The sequence below is a fragment of the Rhopilema esculentum genome, chromosome 11, assembly GCF_057945365.1.
Source record: "Rhopilema esculentum isolate cy_ngs chromosome 11, ASM5794536v1, whole genome shotgun sequence".
Lineage (NCBI taxonomy): Eukaryota > Metazoa > Cnidaria > Scyphozoa > Rhizostomeae > Rhizostomatidae > Rhopilema > Rhopilema esculentum.
The window spans coordinates 4,069,254-4,095,636 of record NC_142825.1 but is presented as its reverse complement, the minus strand read 5'-3'; the positions used below and the strand labels follow the sequence as shown (position 1 = coordinate 4,095,636).

General features: G+C 36.1%; 5 protein-coding genes across 5 annotated transcripts; 2 read left to right on the top strand and 3 right to left on the bottom strand.

The window, feature by feature from the left end:
* Positions 1-47: 47 nt before the first annotated feature.
* Positions 48-7,386, bottom strand: LOC135693168 (uncharacterized). Its single transcript, XM_065211557.2, has 6 exons — positions 6,624-7,386; positions 5,603-5,769; positions 3,426-3,473; positions 2,637-2,864; positions 2,331-2,480; positions 48-1,477 (listed from the first exon to the last, which is right to left on the bottom strand). The coding sequence occupies exons 1-6, from the start codon at positions 6,628-6,630 to the stop codon at positions 1,433-1,435; spliced, it is 645 nt and encodes a 214-aa protein (XP_065067629.2). The 5' UTR covers positions 6,631-7,386; the 3' UTR covers positions 48-1,432.
* Positions 7,387-7,530: 144 nt separating this feature from the next.
* LOC135693166 (ethylmalonyl-CoA decarboxylase) lies at positions 7,531-13,483 on the bottom strand. Its single transcript, XM_065211555.2, has 6 exons — positions 12,797-13,483; positions 10,861-11,368; positions 10,453-10,495; positions 9,791-9,966; positions 9,455-9,591; positions 7,531-8,961 (listed from the first exon to the last, which is right to left on the bottom strand). Exons 2-6 carry the CDS (start codon positions 11,350-11,352, stop codon positions 8,889-8,891), a joined length of 921 nt encoding a protein of 306 aa, XP_065067627.2. The 5' UTR covers positions 11,353-11,368; positions 12,797-13,483; the 3' UTR covers positions 7,531-8,888.
* Positions 13,484-14,052: 569 nt separating this feature from the next.
* Positions 14,053-14,802, bottom strand: LOC148958940 (protein UXT homolog). The gene has a single exon (XM_089111172.1). The coding sequence runs from the start codon at positions 14,800-14,802 to the stop codon at positions 14,299-14,301; it is 504 nt and encodes a 167-aa protein (XP_088967298.1). The 3' UTR covers positions 14,053-14,298.
* A 179-nt stretch (positions 14,803-14,981) lies between these two features.
* LOC135693160 (negative elongation factor B) lies at positions 14,982-21,780 on the top strand. The gene is made up of 7 exons (XM_089111166.1): positions 14,982-15,579; positions 16,256-16,526; positions 16,978-17,080; positions 17,537-17,632; positions 18,390-18,592; positions 19,536-19,815; positions 20,843-21,780. The coding sequence occupies exons 1-7, from the start codon at positions 14,982-14,984 to the stop codon at positions 20,996-20,998; spliced, it is 1,707 nt and encodes a 568-aa protein (XP_088967292.1). The 3' UTR covers positions 20,999-21,780.
* A 499-nt stretch (positions 21,781-22,279) lies between these two features.
* Positions 22,280-26,219, top strand: LOC135693629 (uncharacterized). Its single transcript, XM_089111169.1, has one exon. It carries the CDS (start codon positions 23,505-23,507, stop codon positions 24,168-24,170), a length of 666 nt encoding a protein of 221 aa, XP_088967295.1. The 5' UTR covers positions 22,280-23,504; the 3' UTR covers positions 24,171-26,219.
* Positions 26,220-26,383: the final 164 nt, after the last annotated feature.

Below are 26,383 nucleotides of genomic sequence, written 5' to 3'. Positions count from 1 at the left end.
GCTCCCCTCTCTATTAAGTATCCACCCTTATCAAGCAAAACATTAGATAAGCCCCCCTATCTATTAAGCCCCCCTTTAACCTTTGATGTCAAACATAGACAACATTTCAGTTTATTTGCTCTTTTCTGAATTTCAATCAAATTAATTTCATTGGATTTTGTCTTATAAGCATAGGTAGGAAATCGACTGAAATTTTTGGTACAGAGTCCAGAAAACATCACGGTTTCACGGTCATGAACCGTATAAAGGTTGTCCAACGATGCAATAGTTTTGGGGAAAATCAGTGACAAGACTATATAAAGTGCAAGGAATTTACTTTTTTGCTTGAACTTTTATTTTTTCTGGCAAAGCGTAAAGACTAAACCATAGATAATTGTTATTTTTGTTTCTATTTCTAAGATACTGTTTTAAACGATACAAGAATAATTTTTTTAAGGGCAAATATTGGAAAGTTTTATCTGGAGGAGGATTGAGCCGTTTTTTGAATTCTGGTTTAATAAATGCTTGAGAGAATAAGATTCCGGTCCATTACATGATGCATGATTCCCGTCCATGTTTTTCATTTGAAATACCCTCGCCTAGTGGTCTCTCTGTTTAGATCAAGCAAGCCATCCTTACTGCAAAACTTAAAATGGGCACCATATATATAGTCCAGGAAACATGGCGGTGACATGGCAAACAACCGTGTCAAAAACCAATGAAAGCTAAGGAAGATTTTCAGAGTTTCAGAATTTTGTCCTGAGGGAAAATTAACACTTTTCTGTTTGAATACAAAGATTTTTTTGCTCGACACACTTCAAAATATGAAACATGCCACAAAAACCTAAGTGACAAGAGATGAAAATTACTGTTTACTGGTCTGCCATAGAGTGCTCCTTGCCGTTTAGGCAGAGCTGTACACGCAAATTGGTTTAAAGAAAAGGACTATTCCAAGTTGCTACTCCGAGTTTCAAGTTTAATGCGATCATCAAGCAACTAAGCGACAAGAGTTTTACTTCCGGGTGCAGATCGAAATTAACATTGTTGGATTGGTTCCTTAAAATGATATGAAGCGTTTGATTGGTTCCTTGTTTCAACCAATAAGCGAACACCAACCCTTATATAGTTGATATGCTCAAAACAGAAATGAAACTCCTTCCTCTCTTACAGATCGAATAAACCTAATTGCAACAATAAACTAGCTTAAGTTATTCCATCACATCTAGTTTCATTTTACGATTTAGATTCGATTTCAAAGAAAGTGTTCTTCAGGTTTCTATAATATCAACTCTGTTATATATTAATCATAAGTTAACTTTATATAAATTATAAACTCAATTTCTATGTGACATGGTATATTTGTGTTACTTAAAACTAAACCAATTAGCCATCAATTTTAACATAAATACTCTCCTTATCAACAAAACTTTAAATTGCATTTGTTCTACATTCATTAACTGCTTGTTTTGAGCTTGTCAGCGACAGTTCTCTGAAATGTCTAAAACAGAAAAAAGTTTTAAAATCAGAACTTCATTGGTACATAGTGTGTTGGACTAATATTTGACAGCGTTATGATCAGCCCGCTCTTTGCATCTTTAATTTAAAAATGGCTTTGAAAAAAGTAAACATTTAGTAAACTAAAGCTTTTCGTCTGACACTCTTCAGAGTTTAAAACGTCAGAACATAGACCGAAAACTCTACGTTAGGAAATATATATATATGTGGATCGAAATAGGCCAATCAGAAACACGAGCACATGACTGTCAGAGTTTTAAAATCTGAAGAGTGTCAGACATAAAGCTTTAGTTTACTAAATGTTTGCTTTTTTCAAAGCCATTTTCAAGTTTTGTACCACCAAAAGATTGTTTGCATCTTTAATTTAATAACTTCTATCTTATAAATTTAATAAAATTTGATAAAATTAACTTCTATCTTGTAGAAGTTAGTCGTAGAAGTAATTGTAGAAGTAAGATCTCGTTTCTAAGCACTGTAATACCTTATCTTTTCATATTTTCTTCATTGCTCAAAACATTTTGCAGCTAAGAGACAGACACTCTCTTATAGTTTATAGAGTGAGTCTGGTACCCAGGGTAATATTATGCCTGCCCAAAATACTTGGGTACCCAAAACATCAAAAAGCTTGAGTAATATTTTTATATATTTCTTTTATTTTCCCGAATACTACTCCTTCTGTTACCCCTTCCGTCCAGAACAAAGTTGAAAGCTTCAGCACATATCATCCAAGCAACGGGGGGGGGGGGGGGGGGAGATAATGGTCAAGATTGACCTTAAAAACTGATGTTAGGGTTCCTTCAATTTTGGCGGTGATCATATGGAAGTGTTTCGGATACCTGTAAGCATCTTTCTATTGCGACTAGATGGCTGTATGTATCCAGAGCACTTTTGGAAACATCCAACTCCGTGTCCTGCTCTTTTGTAGATACTTTGGCACCAAGTCCAACAGAATATTTGGGAATATTTTTCAACTGGTAGAGCTTTGCCTGAAAATTAAGGGCAGTCATGTAAACGCTATAGTAAAAAGATATATGTCATTGAACTCAGAAGAATCATAATTTAGTGTAGAAACTCAGGTTTACTTATCATAAACAATTGTAAGAGACGATAATGAATTGAAACTATCTCGTAAATTTCGTTACCAATTCTCGAATTTTTGAGAGAAGATCTCGAAGGTCGAACTCAAGTTTCATGAACTTTGTGGGCGAAACGGCTTTTGTGTTTCCAGTGACTGCTTTGCTTGCAACCTTGTTGGATTTCTCTAAGATTGCTTCTTCGTGCATTCGATGTCCTTCTGTCAACTGCATGCATTGGATGTCATCGATGTGATTTTGTAAAATATCAAGAGTTGTCACGAGATGCTTTCCACACTGTACAAACAAATTTTGTTACTTTTTCTTTATTGTTAAAGCTGTGAATGTTCTTAAGAGTCAAGAAAGGCTTGCCTGGCTGCCAACGTACATAGGCAAAATACAACGTACAATGTACATAGGCCCATTTTGTATTTTAGGCCTTTTTAGGCCCGTTTGAATGTGCATCACCCAAATCTCTATACACAAAATTCTACACCATTCTAAACTACGACAGAAGCTGTTTGAATTGCAGATCTGGTGACAAACTGGCAGCATGATTTTTAGAGTGAATTTTTCTGCTTACGTTTGTTGACGTATTTTGACACAGAATAGAGATTACATAATCTAATCTCTATTCTGTGATTTTGATGAGATAATTTTAATGGAATTCTTTCCAAAAGGTATGGTCAATATCTAATCGATGTATCAAGAGGTAAACCCTAAATGTTTTATTACATTATCTCGTATATATATATAAAAGGGGGCAGTGCAATTACTACATGTTTGAGATTTGAGGTTGTCATAAATTATGACAATGATGAGAGACTTCAAGACATACTAATAAACCAATGTGCAAACCGTTTTTTTGATCGGCTGGAAATGGTCTTTTAGCTGCCTTTCAGCTTTCTATAAAAAAATTATTTATTTAAATTAGAAAATTTATAATCTAAAGGAATCAACCTCTATTTAACATGAAACTGAATTTGAAATTGATAAGTGTCTTGGTCTTTGGTGAGTGAGCCACATCAGTCAGGAGGGAAGGGGCGGGGGAGGGTGCTACACGTGGTGCCGGCGTTTTTTCTACATGAACAATGTACAAAACTGCCGGTGTCATATGCGTTTCGGTAACCTTATGCATTTCGGTCCGGGTACACAAACGCATGGCAATTTTGGTTGTGCAAAAAGGTACCCAAGCACTTAAACAATAGGTAACCAAAACGAATGTTAGAATTAGCATGCATTTCGGTCCGGGTACACAAACGCATGGCAATTTTGGTTATGCAAAAAGGTACCCAAGCACTTAAACAATAGGTAACCAAAACGAATGTTAGAATTAGCATGCATTTCGGTCCGGGTACACAAACGCATGGCAATTTTGGTTATGCAAAAAGGTACCCAAGCACTTAAACAATAGGTAACCAAAACGAATGTTAGAATTAGCATGCATTTCGGTCCGGGTACACAAACGCATGGCAATTTTGGTTATGCAAAAAGGTACCCAAGCACTTAAACAATAGGTAACCAAAACGAATGGTAGAATTAGCATGCATTTCGGTCCGGGTACACAAACGCATGGCAATTTTGGTTATGCAAAAAGGTACCCAAGCACTTAAACAATAGGTAACCAAAACGAATGGTAGAATTAGCATGCATTTCGGTCCGGGTACACAAACGCATGGCAATTTTGGTTATGCAAAAACGTACCCAAGAACTTAAAGAAGAGGTAACCAAAACGAACCATTTTCGAATTACACTTTTTAAGGGGGTTTCGTAAATTTGTTCAAATTTAAAGTTTGGCTGTAATTCTGCCTCAGCTTGTTCTAAATTATTTCTTCGAAATGGTTCTACATACAACCAAGGAAAGTTGGCCTGTTTGACTAAAACGTATATACAAAGCTTGACCTCAAGTTATTTAATTTTTGTAAAAAAAGAAAAGAGGGTACAAAAGCAACTGAGTTTATGGATACGGTTCTTGTGCTTTGGCTCTTATATTCTTTGCATTCCGGTTTGGTCCGTATTGTTCAGAATGTAAGGAGCAATCTAACTAATTTTTAACAAGGCGGTGCTAACTACAAGCGGTGCTCTGATTTTCCTTTATATAGGAAACGCATTGTTCGGGAAGCACTGTGTTCCATTTGTAACGCACATTGTGTCCTAACATCACACCATGATAAATCAACATGATTTGTAACACATTGCGTTTCACAATGTTACACTTTTGCATAGGGTACCAAAACGCATATTACACCGGCAGTAAAATACTAAATGAAAGTGAACGTATCTAGGAGGGTTTTCGGCAGTTTTTTAAAATTGCCTAAACCTTCATCCGGATGAAATTTGCCTTCCTCAAGATTTCCTATGTATCTATCGAAAAAAAGTTCCTTAGAATGGATTTAAGTAAAATCATCTATGGTTTTGACAGGCTAAAAGTAAAGCTCAATCACAACGATAAATTCGTCTCGCTTTATTTACTCTTGTCAAGTTATGCATTGGCCTTCCTCAAAACTGCTGCATCGCTTGATAACCCTTCTTCCGGTTCGCAGCCTTGGAACTGTAATGTTTTCTGGATTCTGGTTTTTCGGGTTATGTATGCCCGATTGAGAAATTAATTTTCGCTAGGCGTTGATTGTTTTTACTTATCTACTTTTCCAAATAAAAATATACTATTTTTAGAAGCCCATGAAGTTCCAAGGCCGTTTGGGAAACCGAGAGAGGGTGACAAATGGAGGGGGCTGACATTAATCTTGGGGGCTTTAGCGTTATTGCTCCATCGTGCCACAACGTCTGCATTTGTTTTAAAGTCTCTTGCGCAACCGGCATGCTTAGCGGCAGTTGTCTTGAGAAATTGACTGTTTTGTATTTTCATGCAGTATTATATTAGGCCGGTTTTGAAACTATAGTCGCAAAGCATGCCGGTTGAGCAAGAGCCTTTAAATTTGTAAGCAGTCATGAAAAACGAGAATATTATTTTGAAGTTGACTTGACTTCTACATGACTGCCGCATTCAGATGCGACATCAACAAAAAAGTACTCACAAAGTCTCTTCGCAGATTTTTAACATATAAAAGTAGCTTTCTTGTGTTCCCATTTACGTTTGTGAGTGATTTCCATACATTTCCTTCCCGCGGAATTCTGTTGTCAATAACAGCATCAGAAAACAAGAAGCATTGACAGAATATGATCGAGAGGACTCCAATTAGGCCTAAGGCAGAAAGACAATTCCTGGGATCAGTTGATCTGTTAGTGTTTTTAAGAGTGAGACAAGTTGTTTCCTTATCCCTTTGCAAAAATATTCAAAAGGCTCTAAGATAATTTGCGTTTCTGTGGTCAAATTGTTACATCTTTCTTCAGATGTTAAGGCTAAAAGCCTTGTTTTGTCTTGGGTGATTAACCCGAGAAGAATTGCAGTCATCGTAATAGACAGTTATTCTAAGGCCTAAGAGCTATGTCAAGTTTCAAAACACTTAGAACCTAACGAACCTATGACAGGGGTCACCGCGGGTGTTGTCTTGGGTGTAGTGATTTGGAAAGAAAGAATGGGGCTCTCGCAGAATATCTCAAAAGGCAATCATTGGAAGTGAAATTTGGTCAAAGCACCCTTGGGATTAATTCCTTTAAAACGTGGTTTTCAGGTAAATGAAGGATAGAGTTTAAGACGAAACAAGAGGGAGTTCGAAGATTCAAGCATATATTTTTATGTTTGTGCTAACAGGATTAGACACGGACTGGTTATTCTTGAATCCAATTCTTAGAAAAGAATCAAGGAAGAAATTTCGAGAATAGTATCTTTAAATGATAATGTTCGATGACACAAAGTTTACAAAAGAATCTTCACCGATTCCTTCAAACATCATTTAATGGTCATGGAAGCCATTTATAGTATGTAGTTATAGAGAAAACAATGTTGAAATAACACTCTAGCCTCCAATTATCAAGAAATTAAAGCATCGGGCAAAATTATCTGGCTGTTATAAGAAAAAGTCTATATCTGTGATGAACCCAGTTTGATTCGTTGATAGCAAAAAATTGTATAAAAATGCTACGATTTTGACTCACCTTCCATTTCTAATGATGTTCCACTTGTGATCTTTACCTCTTAGACGTTGTAGTATTCTGTCGATGCAGTAGTGGGATGTCATTTTATATGTGAAATAGTTGGGAAGACCAGTTAGGGGTAAAAGTATCGAAACCACTCTATTTCTAGTGGCTTGAGTCGAAAGAGAACAAGAGGGCACAAAAACCTCCTTGTAGACATGCTCTAGACAATGGATCATAATCTATAATCAATGCTGTATAATGGATGCAATCAAATTAAACACAAAAGGGTTCTGAGAATTAGGTGTTTCGTAAAACCGGACCATGAATCCATGTCAGCCACAAACAAAGCAGTTTGTTGTCCCCATTCTAAAACTGCATCTGAAAGCAACTCTTTCAGAGCACAAACTAAAGGTTCTGCACCTGGATTTTTGCCGTTTTACCCCCAATCGAGATTTCCTTACATTTATCATCCTGACAGAAGTACCGGGGTTTCTGCAAAATAAAGTTACTCACGAGTTTTGAAAACGAAAGGCACTCCAGTGAACAATACTGAAAATTGCTATATAATTTTAAGGCGAAAACACTTCATTGAATGATTGTTTGAAGATGTTTGATAGGAATTTTGTTTCCTGAAATATCTTAAACCATGTCGTAATGTGTTTTGTTGAATTTGAAAAACACTTAAAAAAAAGACATGAGAGATCATTGTCGCAGATTCATACACTTTGCGAATTGCTTTTCCCGAATTTAATCTGTCGCATTATTCGAACACAAACTGAATGTCACCCGCTGTTTTTCATTTTTAATTCCGCATATATCTCATTACCCCCAAAAACCCCCTCTAAAAACCCCCTCTAAAAACTATCGCTAGACTTGAATGCTCAACCGTTTGCACAATGTACAAGAAAAGAGACTCAGAGATATACAATATTCTAAGAAATACATTGATAAATTCTGAAACACTATGACTCTTTAACGATACTGTTTAAATAAAACAAACCATTTGAATTACTTCGTAAAAATTTAGTTTTTTGGTATGCTTTTGCGAAGAAGTCTACAAGCTGGGTCAAAAGAACGTCTTAGAGAGGGTATAACTTAAAAGGTACGAAATATTACCACAGCGGTATAAAAACAATAGCGAATATTTCAATCACACAAACGAACACCACCAAGACAAATTTCTTCTGACAAGAGGGTATCTCTTCAATTGTTAGCGTTTGGAAATTTAGGGAAACAAAAAAATATCTGATCTCTGTGTTTATGCCTAGATCTGTGTTTTCAATCCTGGTGCTACCTTCGTGATAATTTTTGACACCAAAACACCACTCTTCGTTGTTTTCAAAGGCAATATTTCAATATGTTCCAAAAGGAATGGTACTGATTTTCCGAACTTAATGAATTAGAATCATAGTTTCATTTCTGAGTTAAAACCACACCTTTATCTACCAATTTTATATGTTCTAAATATTTATGCTTTTATTTGTTAATAACATTTTTGGAACTCTTGGCTTAAATTTTTGATGCATTCTTTTTGGTTTTGGAATAACTTGCAACAATTTTAGGGGAAATTAGGATTATTCACAATATGTCATATGCTACATATAGATATTTTTTGCAACATGAAAACTAAAAACTATCCTATTCCTTTTTTGCAATTTAACTGCAGTTGAGGTAACAGGATGAAGTTTCAAAGTAGATTCAATTTTTAATTTAAATGGCACGTGAAGTGTGCAGCTGGTCAGAGCAACTCATGGAAATAGTTGAGTTTAAAGTATATTATCCTTTTTTCGCAAGCTGTTTATGTTTTACAATCAATGCATTTTTAGAAATACAATACATCTTGTGAGTAGTTGATTGCCAAAATCAAAAATGTATTATATCTTATGAGCAAACACAACTTTAAGGATAGCCAATGAAATTGTATATATCAACTCTAATAACGAAGCAATGGTTTAGAACAATAGGGCAGTGGGAGGATACTGTTTTAGCTCTCCCACTTAAAATTGCCAACAAAGTTTCCACTTATATAAAAAAATTTCAAGAGATCCGCAAAAATACTTTGAACTTAACTATTTTCATGAGTTGCTCTGACCAGCTGCACACTTCATGTGCCAATTAGATCTTGTTCATTAGTTACAAGTGTTTTTATAACAAGATGCAAAAGCCTTCCATTGCATGGAGGTTGGAGGTTGTATGGAACTTGAATGCTTGCTGACACGTATTTACAAAGCCATTCTGATTGCATAATTCTAAAGTACTATTTTGAAAACATAAAATATACCACTATCTATGTTTGATTTTTCTTTCCAAGGCTTCTTTGTGCAGCACGCCTCCCCAGAGGGCTGCAAAAAGATCCCTACAAAATAGAAGCAAAACAGGCCTCTAAATTTCTTTGGGGAAAACTCCATATAAAATGTGATAGGTAATTTTTTATAATTATTACTTGTAAGTACAATCTTGAGTTAAAATTTCAAATGCCTAAAAATAAAACTTTTAAGTCAATCAACAGATAATAAAGTGGCTTAAGCCACCTGTCAATCAAAATTGATCAGTCAATAAGCTTAGTATCACTCGCACATGCAATTTTTCTGAATCATCATCATTGCGCCATTAACATTTTTAGTTCAACGAGAGATGTAGTACAGAATAGAGAAATCCCCAAAAGCAGGACTACCTAGCTTCAGCAGTAATTTAAACAGATACTCCTATTGGCTGCTTGTAATAACTGCTGCCTGATATTGTTTTTGAGACAGCATATCAAACTTAAGGGCAGCAGCTGCCTGTCTGCAAATTGTAAATCCCAACTGCAAATTATCTAGCTAATAAGCCAAAGCACAAAAATTAGTTACCTTTCCTCGTCAAGGGCATCCCTAAGTGACATGTCATCTGCATTTACTGATATTTGCTTCATAGTTTGAACAACTTTTGGGTGTGCATGCAAGAAGCCTCCACTTTGCAGCCAATCAACACAACATGCAGTTACGTCCTGACAAAAAATTACAATCCATACTTCAAATTTTCAGTCTTTGAGGCCCACAAACATATTTAGCCATATATTTCTTAGATTTTTTTCACTGATAATTTCCCATTGCATAAACATAAAGACAAAAATAACATAAAGATGTAATATGCATATATAAAAAAGCTTTTATACTGGAAAAGTCGTTGTAAAAGAAGATAAATACCTCTTTTCTATCTAGCAGGGCATCCGCAAGCCCAAGTTTAATGGCCTCTTCATACTGCATGATTTTTGCAGTGGTCAAAAGTTGTAAGGCTCTGCGCTTGCCAACAATCTTCACTAATCGTGAGCCTCCTCCCCATCCAGTTGATATGCCAAGTTTTGACTGAACAAAACCAATCTCTATATTAAATAGAAAGAAAAAGTGACCAACTTAAATCTTAATATATTGGTTGATGTCAGAAGAGAATCAGAAAGAAAGAACTGGATATAATTGCTCACTTTCGCATTTGTACACTGTATTAATTCTCTGTACAACATGGTATCAACTTTCTGTACTATTTTATATCTATGTGATTCAGTTATTTGTTTTTTAATGTAGGTTTATAAATTGTATGTAGAGAATTTAAATCATAAGAAACTGAAGTGAAACTGAAAGAACACATTAAGGACAGAAGCCACCATTTTTCCTGAAGAAAGCCCACAGATCTATTCATGTTGTTTCTTGGACTTCAAAGAGGGTGTTATAGAGTATAAAAGTTTTTTTAAGAGAAAATGAGAGTGGGAAATGGTGTGGGAAATGGTGTTACTGGCAGAACAAAGTGGGTAAGGGAAGAAAATACTCTGCTTTATACTTAACATACTGGGCTGGAATTAGGTACAACAAACCTGCATTATCTGCCATAAGCCTGAAGTCACAAGCAGTTGCAAGCTAGAAAATAAATTTTGTTTAATGATATGAATTCTACGATCCCTAAAAAGTTTTTTGAAAGGAAGGTTGTGAATTTAGCTGAAAAGTTAAGTTGATGCCAGCAATAAAAAAAGAGGGACCAGTAGCTAAAAGAACAACAATCTTGAATAAATGAAGAATGTTTTCCAGGCAGGACTGAAAAACAGATATGTTATGTAAAAGTTCCATATTTGAAAGACTAGCATGGAAAAACATGATGTGCATAATGTGTTGTGTAAAAATTTTGGGTTCATAAATGAATACCTTTTAAAGGTAGGCTTCTCAAGCATATGAATGAGTCATTCTAAGCTACCACTGGGGGCAAAAATTTGCTTGTGGACACCCACCTCTGCACCACCACCAAGTGCTTTTCCATTAAGAGCTGCAACACTTATCAATGGAAGTTCCATAAATCTTGTAAGGGTTTCCTGCATGTACTCACACATCATTCTTCCTTCATCCGATGTTCCAATTTCCTTCATAACAGCATTAAGGTCACCTCCAGAGCAAAATGTGTCTCCATGACCTTTCAGAACAACTGCCTTTCCTTCCTTCCAAGATTCCAACTCAGAGACAACATCTTTTAAAGCAACCATCATGTGTCCTGTTAAAGCATTTTTCCTCTTATGGTTTTCTACAGTGACTACTGCAATACCAGTGCCATTATCCTTCTCAAGAATTATGTCTCCATTTCCATATTTTGAAAGACGGTTTAAGAATTTCTCTATCACATCCGGAGGAAATTTCTTATCTGTAGGATTATATGTTGACATGGTTTTCATGTTGCTCAGGATCGCTTTAGTTTTTACTAAGGGCTGCCATAATTTTCTGATGCTCATAATTGCAATTATTTACCTAAAAATGACAAGTTCAATACATTTGTACTAATGCTGCTAATATTTAATAACCAATTTTTATCAACAAAAGCTATTGAAGATATTTTTCTGCTAGCTTTGAAACTTAAATAGAATATCATATAACACTAAAAAATAAATAAAAATGATAAAATTCAACATAATACATAGTTTTTTACAGGGGGATATAAAGCTGATCCTGAAAATCTGACTGACATTATTGGCGACTCCAGGTTGAATTGGAATAGAAGAGTAGTTATGACCTTAAAAACATGCAAACTGGAGCCATATACTCAGGCCTGGCCATAAGACTTTTAGCAGGGGAGCTGTAAACAGCTCTCCTAGTAATCTACAGGCGAGCAATTTCTAGATGAAAAAAGAATATAAACAAAAGTAAAAATTGATTACAAGGAGAGCAATTAGCTTTTTAAAGCAATTAAGGAGAGCAATCTGTAGCTCCCCTTCAGCATTTGAGGAGAGCTTGGAGGGGAGCAAGAGCTATGGTTCTCCTGAAATGGCCAGGCCTGTATACTGTGTTTTTTGATAAACCAAAAGTTGAAATAAAAATATTTTTAATCAATAAGGTGTTTTCGTATAGATGGTGGTTCTTAAAATGTCCGTCAGTCAGTTTACAAATAGGGGCTTCCAATATCCCAAACATACCGTATTCAAATCATTATGGGATGCGAATAAACATGATTCGTGGCATTTCATGTGTAATGACGTAAAGTATTGTGGACTGTAACTTAGGGACAATCAATTATTTTGTTATAGGGGGTGTATTCAATTTTTGGTTGTAAGCTCGGTAAGAGAGTTGATGTTTTTGCTGTGATTTAGAGATTTGTTTGTAAAGGGAAAAGATCTAGAAAACGGAAAGTTTGTTGTATTTATTTATCACTTCATGACACATGCTCCATACAAACATATCTTTCTCAATGAAGCAATAATATTTGGCAAGTTCCACACCAAAGCCCCTTTACCCTTAAACATCTGCTACTGTACGCCATGGATAGAGATCCTAACCCTCAATATATCCAAATTAAACAAGACCCCAAGAAATACATCGAAATCTTCCATTTGCCCCCATAATTACCACCTACGAGAATTAATATTTCCAAAACCTCTAGGGACATAACAACTAAATATAATAACATCCATCGAGATTAGTTGCAATCAGAGGAAAACATGATGATCGCAAAGCGTTCAACTAGGAGTAGCAACTTAGAACGTCCTGTTCTTTACATAAAAAGCATCACATCGGTAAACAGTAATTTTAATTATTCACTAATTTATATGTACTGAATATTTCTTTCAATGTTGAAAAAATCATCACCAATATTTCAAAGATCTAAATACGATCAAGGTCCATACGAGTTGCTTCAAGGATGGGGAGGCAAGTTACATACCAAAACAAATTATAAAATATTACCGTAAAAGCAAATAGAAATTCTCTTGCGCTTTTTGGCACCTGACTTAGAGCTGAACGTCAGACTTACGGGCAGAATAAAACACAACATCAGCTAGACGAGGCGAATAGGAGTCGTCCGCGCCAAATTACTACCAGCTTAAACTCGTATTCAACACGAGGTTCAGCCAAGCATAGATGGCGAGGCTAGAGGCTACATATGGTGATCCTCATATGATGAATATTTTCTCTGGGATTCTTTGATTGAGAAATTACCCAATTGAATATCACACCCATTTTGTATTTACTATCTATTGTTAAAATAATTTGACCTCTTAACCTGAATGCATAGACACAGAAAGCTTTTAAAAAAGGGGGAGCATGCATAGAAGAAAAGGGGCACAACTGTTAGCTGCAAAATATCAATTAACCTTTGTTTCTGAAAATTGAGGCGTATGTGTCCCCCTGTTCCTGTGTTTTAGTTAGTCTATTCCTGAAAGGCTTCACTTGGCTCCACAAAATAGATAAAAATTTTATAAGGGATTTTTTGACCAGCAAATGATGCCAAGAAAGTTTTTTTCACCTAGGATAATATTTATATAGCAATTATATAAAGTTCTACCCTAGGGCAGAAGTTGACTCTCAATAGCTGTGGGAAGTTTTTCTCTTTTAAGGGGTTAATGTAAGGAGATAAAAAGTCACATGGAGTAGATTGTGTTTTTAAAAGTAATAACTTTAGAAATTCCGGATACCCTTCATAAGAAAAATTCAGTCTCAGGCCAAGAAGACCTTTATCTTAATTTTTTGGCTTGATCCCCCCAAACATTTAAGATCCCCATTTTTTCTTTTAAAGGCATTGAGTCATGGTAAATAGGCTTTCTCTATAGGGGGTCATTTGGTTTCGGCGTGATCGCTGCTGTTTCATGTGATATTGGCATCCGTTGTTGACAACTTGCTATTGATGGAAACTGTTATGTTAATCAGTACGAGGTGAGTTCATGTGACCAATTCAAGGTCAACCAATAGCATTGCAGTCATGGAAATCATGACTCAGCAGATTTTGGCACTTTCAGGGTATACCCAGTCTATTTATCATGACTCAATGCCTTTAACTACAGGAACCTGGATGAGTGCTAACTAAAACACTTTTTGTTAAAAATAAGAGCTTTTGTCCCAAAATATTTTGCTTTGTATCTTTCATTTGCCCTTGGACCTTCATACCTTCACTTTCCAACTTGTCATTGAGCTGATGAGCAAGCAACGCAAAAAAAGTATCAAACTGCAAGAATTCAGAAATACCACATTCTAAAAATCAGATGAACATTTTACAAAAACAGATTAATTCTGAGGACTAGAATAGATTCCAGCCTATTTTGGATGTTTATTGCACTTCAAATAGTCTTTGCAACATAGATTGAGTATGAAAGAGTTCTTCCAATGTCTATTAACAGCTTGCTCAACTGTAATACAAAATTGTGTCTTAAATCATACTACATAGTAATTGCCTTTCTATTTCAGACAGATATTTAGAAGATGGCTTCCTTTTTTGCATCATTAGCAAAGTCAAGATGTTGTAGATCCGTTAGTCCAGATAAAACAAGCTTGATAAGTGCTTTTATTTTTGCAATGTCCATTGTTAGTTTCTCAGTTTGCTTTGTCAATGTATCCATTTTTTTAGATATAAAGTCTATCCCTTCTTTAAGTGTAAATTCCACAAAAAAACCAAAGCCTACAGCTATCAAAACCTTCGATGTATCAGTTATTTTGGCCTGACAGTAAAAATTGCATCCTATATCTGTCATAACCTTAGCTGATTTCTTTGACAATAGCAGTGGCTTGCTTTCAAATTGCTCTATCGACCTTTTCAGCTGCAAATATTCCGCTACTTTTGAATATATCTCATCTCTTTGGTCAATGACCTTTTTAAGATCCCGTTTCAACACATCATTGATAAAAGACTCGTAGTACAATATGGTATCGTTTATTTCCATCTGTGCTTTAAAACTTCGTCCTTCTTTGGCATGTAGCATGTGATGTTGTTGATTAGCCTCTATTCCACTTCACCTCGTTCTGAGAGAGCTACTACAATGGCGGACAGCGGACATAGTTGGACAAGAAACAAAGAGACAAGAAAGTTTAATTTCATGATAGAAAAAGAAATCTGAATTTTTATTTTAAAAAAATTGAAGATACGTAAAAGCTTAGTACTATGGCAGGCTTCGACGAAGCCGGCCTCCCTGGCAAGCAGTACATAAAGGATGGTTTTGCAAACTGCCACGATCCTTCTGAATTCATTAACGCCTTTCAGCAAGAAAACTGCGTTCTTTTGCCTTCGCTTCATCCGGCTCTTCATTTGTTAGATTTGCAGAATGTCCCACGCGTTAACTTCCACCAGTCACTGCTAGAGGAGCTGAGAGATAAGCTACTTAAAAGGATAAAAGACTGTAATAAAGAAAAGTTACAGAATTTATTGGAACATACATTCAAGTTTGTACATGTTGATCAGCTTAGGCCTGTTATCATGGCTATAATGAAAGAGATACCTGGAATCGAGCCTGCTTATCTAGATCAGCTTGCTGATAATTCCAAACTATATGACGATTGTCCTATGGAGGTAAAAAGACAGATCTGGATAAGAAAACACCCTCTGTTTGGAGATGCTGTTGGCCCATTGTTAAAGGATTATTTAGAATACAAGTATGCAGAAATTTTCAGCCTGGATCCAAATCAAGGAAAGAATTTTTTTGTTATTGCACCGAGACAAAGGAGACAACACAAGATTGTGAAAGAACTAGCAACAATGATAGGTCTGGCAACCATTCTTGCAATTTTAAATTATACTAAGACTGCAAGTGAATAAATATCTTCATAAACTGTTCAATTAAAGAGGGCAAAAGACCAATTAGGCTAAAAATTTGCCTTTCTATTGGGATTGTCTTTTATGCATGTGTTCTTTATTATTTAAGACTGGAAATTTACATAAAAGCAACACCAAGCTATCAAGAAATTCTTATAATACAACATTTAACATAATCATTCTTTATGACGGTTTTCTAACACAAGATTTAATTTGCATCTAATATATCAATCATAATTTTTGAAATCAGGCATTTTATATTTAGTTGTAAAACTGACCCAATCATGCATTTTCTAGAAACATTTTCTTGGAAATATTTGCTCATGTTTACGAAAAACAGAAGCAAATCAAAATAGCCTGATAACATATCAATCAGAAGAATGTTTCTTGAAATTGTTTCATCAAAGTACTAGTTTGAATTTTCTTAGGCAGTTTCATGTCAAAGAATTTGTGGTTTTACAGATAGAAAACTCATTTCTTTCATTTCAATTTGCATAAATCCACTTCAATTAATACTGAGATGAGAGTTACTGGCTTTTAAACGATTTGATAAAATCCTTTTAAAAAAGTGACAACAGAGTTTGAAAATAAGTTTTTGTCAAGGTTATGTTTGTTTTTTATTGTAGGGAAGTCCATAGAGCTCTACAACTTACTTTTGCAGTTTCTAAGAACCCTTTTCTTAAGGACTAAAGAGGTTCATTATTGCTCTTTACGTGCTGAGATTCTAATGGCCTTCCATGATGCCGATATCACAGAAATTAGGGCTGTAGATCCTTGTCACAAATTTGCTTGGTGCCTTGATGCTTGCATTAGAGAAAAGAATCCAGATAGTAGGAGGCTGAAAGAGTTGAGGGCTTTTATTGATGGAATGAAGAAGGGTGAAGAAGAAATTATTGGGTAAGTTGCCTTGCTAGAATGCATTTCTGTTTTTGAATCAAATGGCCTAAACTTTGCACTGCTCATGATTTTTTTAGCTTCTGGGCATTTATACATTGCCTTGTATCATTTTTATATTCATAAATATTTTTAGTAAAATTTCTGCAAGGTTGAAGTATTATCTAGTACGTATTCAGTCACACAGCAGTAAAATTGCAACATACAATTAGGCACACATGAAATTCAAAGTACTAACTTTTCCATGCATATAGTAACAAAAATGAATGAGTATTCTGTCTGTCAGAACTAAAGACTGCTGTAAACTGTGAACCATCTTCTAGTGTAAGTAGTTGTTTCATGAATTTTTCATGATCTAAAGTTTATTTAAGCCAGCTGTCTAAACCTCAAAGAATTTTGCATGACATTTCTTTCTTCAGTGAATTTTTTCAATATTGGTTGTTTTACTATTCAGGGATGTTGCAATGATTGCTTGTGATCCATTTGCTGTGAATACTTTGGCAACAAGTATTCTGTCACTCTGCAGTAGAATGATCAAGACAGAATCCTTACCAAGGGTGTGTCAAAGTTCTATTCTTGATCAATGTTCATTAGTCATAAGACAACCCTCATCCTTTGTCAGGATTATGATTAATCTGTCTTTTTGGTAAAGTGACTCCTATGTGACTATGGTCATGATTTTTAATAAATATGGTTAAAAAGTATATATAATCTTACAGAATGATTTTATTAATTCATAAAATAACTTTAATACGTCCAAGCAATAGTTTTTACTGGTCAGCAATAGATTTCAAGCTTTTTATTATTATTGAAACTCTAATTGGTAATAATGATTATGATAAAGTGTGGGAAAGTGTCAAAGCCTACTTACTCAGATCCTATGTGTGGTAATGTTTATTTTAAAGGTCAATATTTAAATCTACAAGATTGTACAAAAGATATCTATTTGCCTTTGAATAGTCTTTACACTATAATTGTTTCTGGTTTTTAATTTTTTTCTTTTGCATTCACAGGCAACCCCAGACATCTTGTTTCTAGTCAGAATCTTTACTCTTAGTCTTTCAGCATGGGAAATGATTAGTAAGCAACAATATAAAGAACCTCCATTGGTAAAAACTTCATTCTTTAATTATGAATTTTTGTTTTGACTCATTATGTACCATGTATTCTATTCATCAGCAAGCCCAAATTTTGGATTTTGCTCTACCTTGATTAGGGAAAGCACAAAAATCACAAGTTGGTTAAAATTCTTCAGTGACAGTTTTTTGCTGGTTTTTTCAACCTATGAAAAGCTAAATGCTGTTCACAGTGCCTGCCCAGACTGTGTTTTTTATGTTTTGTGGTTTGTAAATAGTTTTCCATAACAAGTATCTGGCAAAGCATCCCTGTCTAACACAGCAGTAAGGGATCTAAGCATTTTGTAGATAGGGAGAAAATATAATGGAATGCAACAGAATAATTCAGTTCTTCGTCACCTTATTTTGGTTTTTATCTTTAGCAAGATAGGCAATGTTCCTAGGCATGAGATGATGCCTGAAACCTATAGATGAATGCTTTACACTATAGCTCTAAAAACATGAAATTACTTTGACTACATGTGCTAATAGAATAGAAGCCATTATAAAGTCTTGCTAGAATGAGCATAAGATGGCTCTAGTAAAAGCCGTTCTTTTTATTATCCAATTCAGCTAGATCAGAATCTGTGTTTCTACGAATTTCCCTGTGATCTCCCTGAATACTATCGAGTTTTAGGCTGAATTTGACAGTAGATACTGTGTACTGATTAGGCACTTCAAAAACTGCTGGTCTTTAATCAGTCTCCTTTCAGCATTGTAAGCAACACATTGATGTTTTCCTTTATCTCAGAATAATGACATCATCACTCGATTTCTGCCTTCGCTGGCCTCCTTGATGCTTGAGGAGCAAATCCATGCTATCTCAGAGAAAATCAGCCATCATTCCAGCAAAGTAAATTTGCCAAACGTGTTCTTAGAATATGTGAAAGACAATTTTATAGCAGCAACGCTTGGTTGGTATTACATAATATACCTCATACAGCATGCCAAAAGGTAAGTCTACGCCATCTTAATTCCTTTATTTTGAGCGGGTGCCGCCATGATGCCTGTTACTATTGGAAGATTTTTACTGTGACATTTTTAGAGAAGTTAGAAAGTTATAGTAGAAACGATTTTGCTTGTGCAAGAATAAGAACAAAATAGTCACATGTTGAAATGCAGTTTTAGAGGAAATAATGCTTCAAAATTGTGTAAGAGATTTTAACAGTGATTCTAAGAGCACTACTTTATAATGGTGACAACGCACCTTAAGCATGTAGACATTTAAACAAAAACATACCTAGAATAAGGGTACAAGGATAACAGTGTCGGAGAGTCCATTAGCACCCTTTTTGACTAAAACCCTTGTCAGAAATAGTTGGAATACCACAATATTCACATTCGATAGCTGACAACCCGAAGATTCAACTACCCCTCCAAGAAATCAATGCTATAGCTATACCACCCCCGTACAATGTTGCTTTTTCATTAGAAGTGTTTATGCGTCCAATCCTTGCTAGATTAGGACTGACAATCTCACTTTATTGATATTAAGCAACACTGTAATGAAGGGAGTGGAAGAGCATTAAAGATTTCTTATGGATGATGCAACAATTGTTTCAAGGATTATATATCTAATAGCACGCTGTATTAAGAATGATGATTCTGATAAGTTTGAAATTCTATCGTTCTGAGTCAATTTAGTAATCTTGCTTGTTGTTTTCATAGTTTCATAGGTGCTCGCATATTTTCCTTTTTGCATTTACTTCAAGGGTGTGATTTAGCTACTGGTGTAACTTCCTCGGCTGTTAATATGATACGTCCCTGCTTAGTCCTGTCCCCCCCACCCCCCCACCCCCCCCCCCCTAGTAACGGGCTATTTCTTTGGTTTATGAAAATAGAATGTCCCAGTGCAGAATATTGAAAGTCCTATGAATGATTTTATCATCTTGCTCAGAACAATGCTTCACTGCGTCCTGCCGACCATTTGCCGTGCCAGCAAAGCGAACCCACCAAACGACTGTCTTTTAAACGCCATTGTCAGCGGATTGTTACGTCACCTCGATGACTTCCATTCAGCTGATTACTGCTCTTTGATTTTCGATCAGTTTCTTTTTACTTGGCTCCCACAAGAATCCGTCTTGCATCACTCACTTCGCCTTCTTTGGTTCACCCACGTGAAAATTGAGAGCAGCGTAATGGTGGGATTGCTGACTACCATCCAGCCTACGAGTGAGGTATGTCTGTCTTAAGTCTGTTATCATAATTGTCATCTCTCTCAGTATCCTGTCTTTTTATTCTAATGTAATGTGAATCTTTGAGAAACCCTAGTACTGAGAGCTTGGCCAGATAGGCAAATATAAAATGGATTGCTGCAGTGTGTCGTGATTTTTAGTGCAGCTGTGATCTGAAATCGATCTGCATTCGTGCACCGATTATCCTTTATAGTGTAATTTTGAATCTCTGTGAACACAAACTTGCAAAGCTGCCCGTTCCTTTTCAATGCAACGAAAACTGTTTATATTTTTAACTCTGGCCTCGCCCTGCATATGACAGCCTCAGTTTCACATTTGTTATGGAGGTAAATTGCTAGCCAATAAACTAATACCCTACCATGTAGGAAGTATTTAAAAGTAGAGGGGAGCAGAAATTGCAGTGAAGTTTGATCACACCCAGTTTTCAACAAAGACTAAATTGACCTCACTAATTTGCTCCAGCTGGTCCTTTTAATGGATTATTGATAGTATCCACAATGCATACTATCACACAATGCATCCTTTTGCATACTATCCACAATGCATACTATCACACAATGCATCCAATGCATACCATCACACAATGCATGTGAACACACAATGCATCCTTTTTTTGAGAACACCGAAGCTAGATTTTCCAAAAAATTAAGAGCAATGCAAGAGCCTGCCCTCAGATGGAAATTATGCTCTAATGTTACTAAACAGCAGTTTTAATCAGCTAGTGAACCGTGCTACTAAAAATGTCACACATAACCGTTGAATGGTTCTTTTTGAAGAGAAGACTGTAGCATGTGAAATGTAATTAAAATAAAAATGGTATTTAAACAGCACTCCGCAAAAAGGACTCATTAAGAGGGCGTTCCCAGAATTTAAGAAGAATGTATACTTGACTGGAAGGCAAGTTTTCTGGTTTTTTTAAAGTTGAAGGCATGTATTCCAAGCGCCACCTTGGTTTTTATCTCTTGTAGCAAAGTTAGTATCATTAGATGAATTTTTGTTTCTGTTTCAGCACGCAGAAAACCTTCACGAGCTCCACGCAAAGTTGGTGGATGCCGTTGCGTCTTCTAAAGCAAGCACGCCGTCAAGTGTGGAACAACCAAACTCTTTATCACCTGCAATATCGCCTGTGATTTCACCAGGGTTTAGGACCCCACCTTCTATGTGAAGTTCTCTACAATGTTTATACTAAATGCTACCGTTCTGGTAGCAACTTTGGAGCTCAGAATAGAAGGCTACTGTCTAATCTAGCTGTTATTCGAGGAGCCATAAAACATATCTAGTTTTTCTCATGGACAGCTCGGTTACAAAAAATGACTCTTATATCTTTTTAAGGCTGATCGGCTATAAAATATTTGGAGATATATTTTTTGGGAACAGAATGTCGAATGGTTTTTCGTTTTTAAGGATGAGGCCCTTAATGAATAGAAAGTGCTCGGACTTTTCGCATTCAAGACTATATTATGGAAATGCTAGACGAAATGGTCTGCGCCAGATCGCAAAAGTCCTGTAGAACTAAAAAACTGAGAAAGTATATAGCTAAAGACAAAGGCAATGACGACAGGGACCGCGGTAGTGGGGGTGGCTGAGTGGACTTCAGCCCCCCAATATTTTCCAAAATGTCTTTAAATTGTTTACTTCCCCAAACGTTTTAGCCCCCTCAATCTGTACTATGCTCCGCGGTCCTCGAATAGCAACGTCAACGGCCCCCTTTCCTCTCCTTTTGTAATTCACCTAGATCTGAGGAGAGATTGTTTGGGGAGCGGTGAAATTTTGGTGAAGGTGAAGACGATTGATTAAATGAAAGCTAAATACTGAGTACAACATAGAATCTAACATAGAGACAACAAGATACTCTTTTTGTCCTGTTCTGTTCTTCAAACGTTGCACTTTTTAATATTCTGAATGACCAGTGCTATCTGCTGCTCCCATACTTTTAAAAAGGCTCATCTCACCAACAATTTATATACGGCGAGGCAATGACTCCATAACTCAACATTTCTTTTTGTGGAACGGTGTTAGAAAAAATTGGATTTTGATTACGTCATTTTATGGGTATAGCGGCTGCATTGATTATTTTGTTAAAATACCATTTGAGAAACAAGAATTTTGTCCGTGAAAATCGCTGAAGTTATTAAAGAAGCCAAGCAACGGAGAATCGTTTATTCAGTAGTTCGAAAAAGTTTGTCAAACAGCGGGGGGTGTTTCAAACGGGGACAAAATAAACGGGGGTGTTTCAAACGAATGCACTCCGACCGGGGGTTATTGCTTTGCATTAGCTCTGTAAGGGGTGTTTGACTTCTTATACATATCTAGATATGTTTCATGGTTCCTTTTCAGGTTGTGTGATCAGAAATTGAAAATTCTTAAAATAAATTTAATGACATCATACTTAACAACTCTATTGGGGGGGGGGGGGGGCAGGGCAGAAATCCTAAAAATCTTACAAAGAAACAGGCGTGGGTATTGGGCTGGTCCACGAGAAGCTCTGTTTTACATCCATCTGAGAGCGTCCTTTCCATCAACTATACATGTTCAATCCAAATAAGAAATTGCCCTTTTAAATAAAACTATCCTTTCTCAACAATGCTAACATAATAAGCTAATAAGTTACCTACTTTTATTATCGGATTTCGAAAAATGATTTTGATCATATGGGCTAACCATACCTTGATTATTTTTTCCTGGTCATTGCAGGACAAGCACAATCTCGCCCACATTTCGCCCCATTCCCTTGTCATTATAGCAAATTAGCCTATTTAATTTGGTGCCAATTGCTAAATCAATTTGGAATGGTTGGGATTTTTTGATACGATTGTTGTCGCATGATTTGACTTAACAAGCTATGCGAATGGGGAAAAACTTTCTTTATATTTAGTGTGGAATGTGCAGTTTCGATTGATTGTGACGCCTTAATGATGGTATGTGCATGTGACTCTGAGGGATGTTTACTTCTCTTCACCAGCCTCATTTCAGTCGGGACCAGGGGGGTCGTTTGGGGGGCGCTGGATGGGGATGTGACACCCCTCTTGGAAGAAAACTTCAATGTTAGATATTTCGACAAATAAAGGATGGCTCGCCTACTTTGTCGGCAAATGGGATCGGGGCAACCCCTTGTGGACAAAAGCTAGCGACGGCCCTGATTGGGGCTCATACCCTTGATTCTGGGTTCAAATGTACGAATAATGTCCGAGTTCGTTATATATGACCAAGATAAAATAAAAATAGGTACCTTATTTTATCTTGATATGACAAGATCGCAAGTTCAACAAAAATAGAAAGGGTTTTGAGATTTTTTAATACGGAATAAATTTGGCTTTCGATCATAAATTGTACTTTTCTGGAATTCTCCATCACTCGTTGTGCCCTATTCATTAATGTCCTTGGCTTTGCAGAATCCCTTGAAAAATGGCTTGTTGATAACGAAGGACCCTGAAAGCCGGTCGTTCAAAGAATGCCACGAAAGCAGAAAATCGAAAATCGATTAGTTCTCATGCAGAACGTAACGAGCCTGCAGAAAATAAAATGTGATCACGTGGTGCTCCATTGATTTTTCATTATCAAATCCCAGGTGCGGTTAACAATGGGTTGGTTAGTATAATACGAAAAGCAATGAAAATCACCTCATTTTGTGGCTTTCTGCCGAAGAAGGAGTCGAAGTGCCAAAAACCAGAATGACGGAGAAAGGAATATTCAAATTTATCAAAAATCATGTCAATAGAAAAAAGAAACACAAATCGCTGAATACGTACAAATTTACATTGAATATTGCTATTCTCGGCTCCGCAGGCGTTGGAAAAACATCGATTTTGAACCGTATCACGGAACACTGTTTTACAGAAACGCATTTGCCAACTGAAATTGACGTTAAGGAGCATGTTGTTGTAGGTGAAAACCTAGAAGTTACTCTACGATTGCACGACGTTTCGAACAACGCTGAATTCTGTTTGACCAGACGACGGACAATTCTCGAGGCAGATGGATTTATTTTAGTATTTTCACTTGCAGATAAAAATTCTTTTGAGGAGTTGGAAGTTTTTCGATTGCATATTGAATCACTTAGAGGGAGCGGGGCTTCTGAGCTTCCAATTATTGTTGTTGGAAACAAAAGTGACTTGGCTAATGATGGGGTATGTTACGATAGAATTATGAAATGGTGCATGAACGAAATGGACAGCTTGTATTTGGAATGCTCTGCTAAACAGGACAGTGAAGTGTCGCGAATCTGTCCCACATTATACGATGAACTAGGAGTGTGTGGCTTGCTGTACAAAAAAGTAATGGAGATTCAGTTCAAAGAAGAAGTTAAGAAAGTTAGCAAGGAGCGAAGATCTCGCTAAAGGATTCTGCAATCTCGCTAAAGGATTCTGCAATCTCGCTAAAGGATTCTCCAATCCAATATGGAATGCAGTCGCTGCCTAGATGATAATGTTGGTTGCCGTCGAATTGCTGAAAATGAAAGGACCCACAATTTGGTTTAGAAAAATATTTATAAGGTTGTCGAACGAAGGAGTACGGTAGTTTAACTGGTTTTGCCATTAAGCGTTGCAAAGCGGGGGGCAAATCACTATATAAAAAATATCGACCCTCTTGGGTAAAAATCCGATTGTTTTAGCAGAAATTCCGTAGGAAATCGTTTTATTATGATGGAAATCTCGAACGCTTTTTCCAAAAGTGAGTTGCCCCTCATGCAAAGTAACTTAAGTATTCTTATCTAGATAGATTGCTAGTAGAGGATGTGATATTTAATGCAGTAGAGTTTGCATTTTGCTGTTACGTGCCTAAGCAAGCTAAAATATTGCTGACCACAGGTAATTTTTCTCTGTGGGACGTCTTGCGCTTTTTAGTCTAAAGGACTATTGATCTAGAAAGAGGAAATTTTTTAGACAAAACATTATCTAAAGCCTAAACCCACTTTGGAAAAGTGGATAAGAGTGTGTGGTCTTCCGTAACAAATCAACAGTTCCCGTTTTCTCAGAAAGATTTGTTTACAAGGGACTATAAAAATTGTGAACAATGTCAAAGTCTTAGAATTGAAATGCTTAGACTGAAACAGGATAAATAAGGTGGGGTACTCCCATTAAGGTCAGTCGATTTGAAAGTCTTACCAAATGATTACCAAATGGCCCAGTTTCGAGAATAACACAACGTTTGTTTAAAAAACAATTCGCAAAAGCTATTTATCTGGACAAGATTCCGGAAAAAGTTACTTTTTACAGGTTTAAAAATTTCACTTGCTTTACAAGTAGAGAGTGCAAACTTTTCCCTTTATATTTGGATTAAGGTTGTCAAAAATGCATATTGTAAGATACTGTAATACAATAATGATGCCTAAATTATCAGAAACCGTATTACAACAAATTAGAGGACAGTTTAATTAGGAAAACATTTGGAGAGTGAAGATACTTGTGCTATGCTGCTGTTTTCGCTGTTTTGCTAGGCGGGTTCGGAAAACGAACTTTTTTCGGTATTAAATGAGTTTTCATTGGAGCTTGACATTAGAAATTTCAGTGTTTAGGTGTTTGTTTTGATATGAACAATTGCATTCTGAAAACAATAAAGACACTTGAAAGCTGTTTGCTGTTCGAATAGCAACCTCCCCCCCTCCCCCCCACATTGTCTTTGTGCATGTTATTGCAATTGGAGAGTTTGGCACGATACAAGCATCACCGGTCTACTTATGCTTACGTCAGGGGAATATATAACGACATAAAAATTGCTACTGCGGTGAAGTACCAAAATAATTGCTCTCTTTGGATGTGGTTTGAGAGTATCTTGCAGGTAAGCCTGCAGCATTGCTTTGTTTTATACCTGCGTTTTAATTGCGTACTCCGTCTCTAATAAATTTAATACCACTTCAATATCAGAGCCTACGTCTCAATGGCACGAAATGCTAGAGTATATCCTGAACTTTGTTTTATCCTTACGAAATAACAGGATTGAAATTCCCCGAAAACCCCTCAGAATTAGGTTAGCATGCTAAATCTGATTTATTTTCTGTAGATGTCGCTTTCCCCTGGATAAAACAATCAAAACGTTTCGTTAGTAAACGAGGCACCTTCATTTTCATGAAATTAATCAACTATGCCTGCGAATAAAATCTTATGTCATAGACTTATTTTATAACAATTTTTATTGAATGTCATAGACAATTCATTAGAGTGATCGAATTCAAATGTTCTACATCGCAATGCGAATTTCAATTGATAAAATTTAAGTATTCGGAATTAGAGAGTATACAATTTGATTTAATCATAAAAAATAAAGTCACTTCGATCGTGCCTTATTGGTTGACATTGTAAGTGGTTAAAAGATATATAAATATATATATGTTTCATGCTTTGAAATTGCTTAGATTATTAATGTCAAAATAAAATGAAATTTGCGAACTTGATTTTGTGTTCCTTTTACTCGCACATTCTTGATCCGTGGGATCGTTTCACTTGAAGTTGTTTCGCAAACAAGCATCCATTCAAGGCGGGCAAATGGCTGAAAAGGAATAAAAAGGAATATTGCTAGATTTTGTGAGGGCAAGAGGCTACTGCCAGAATTG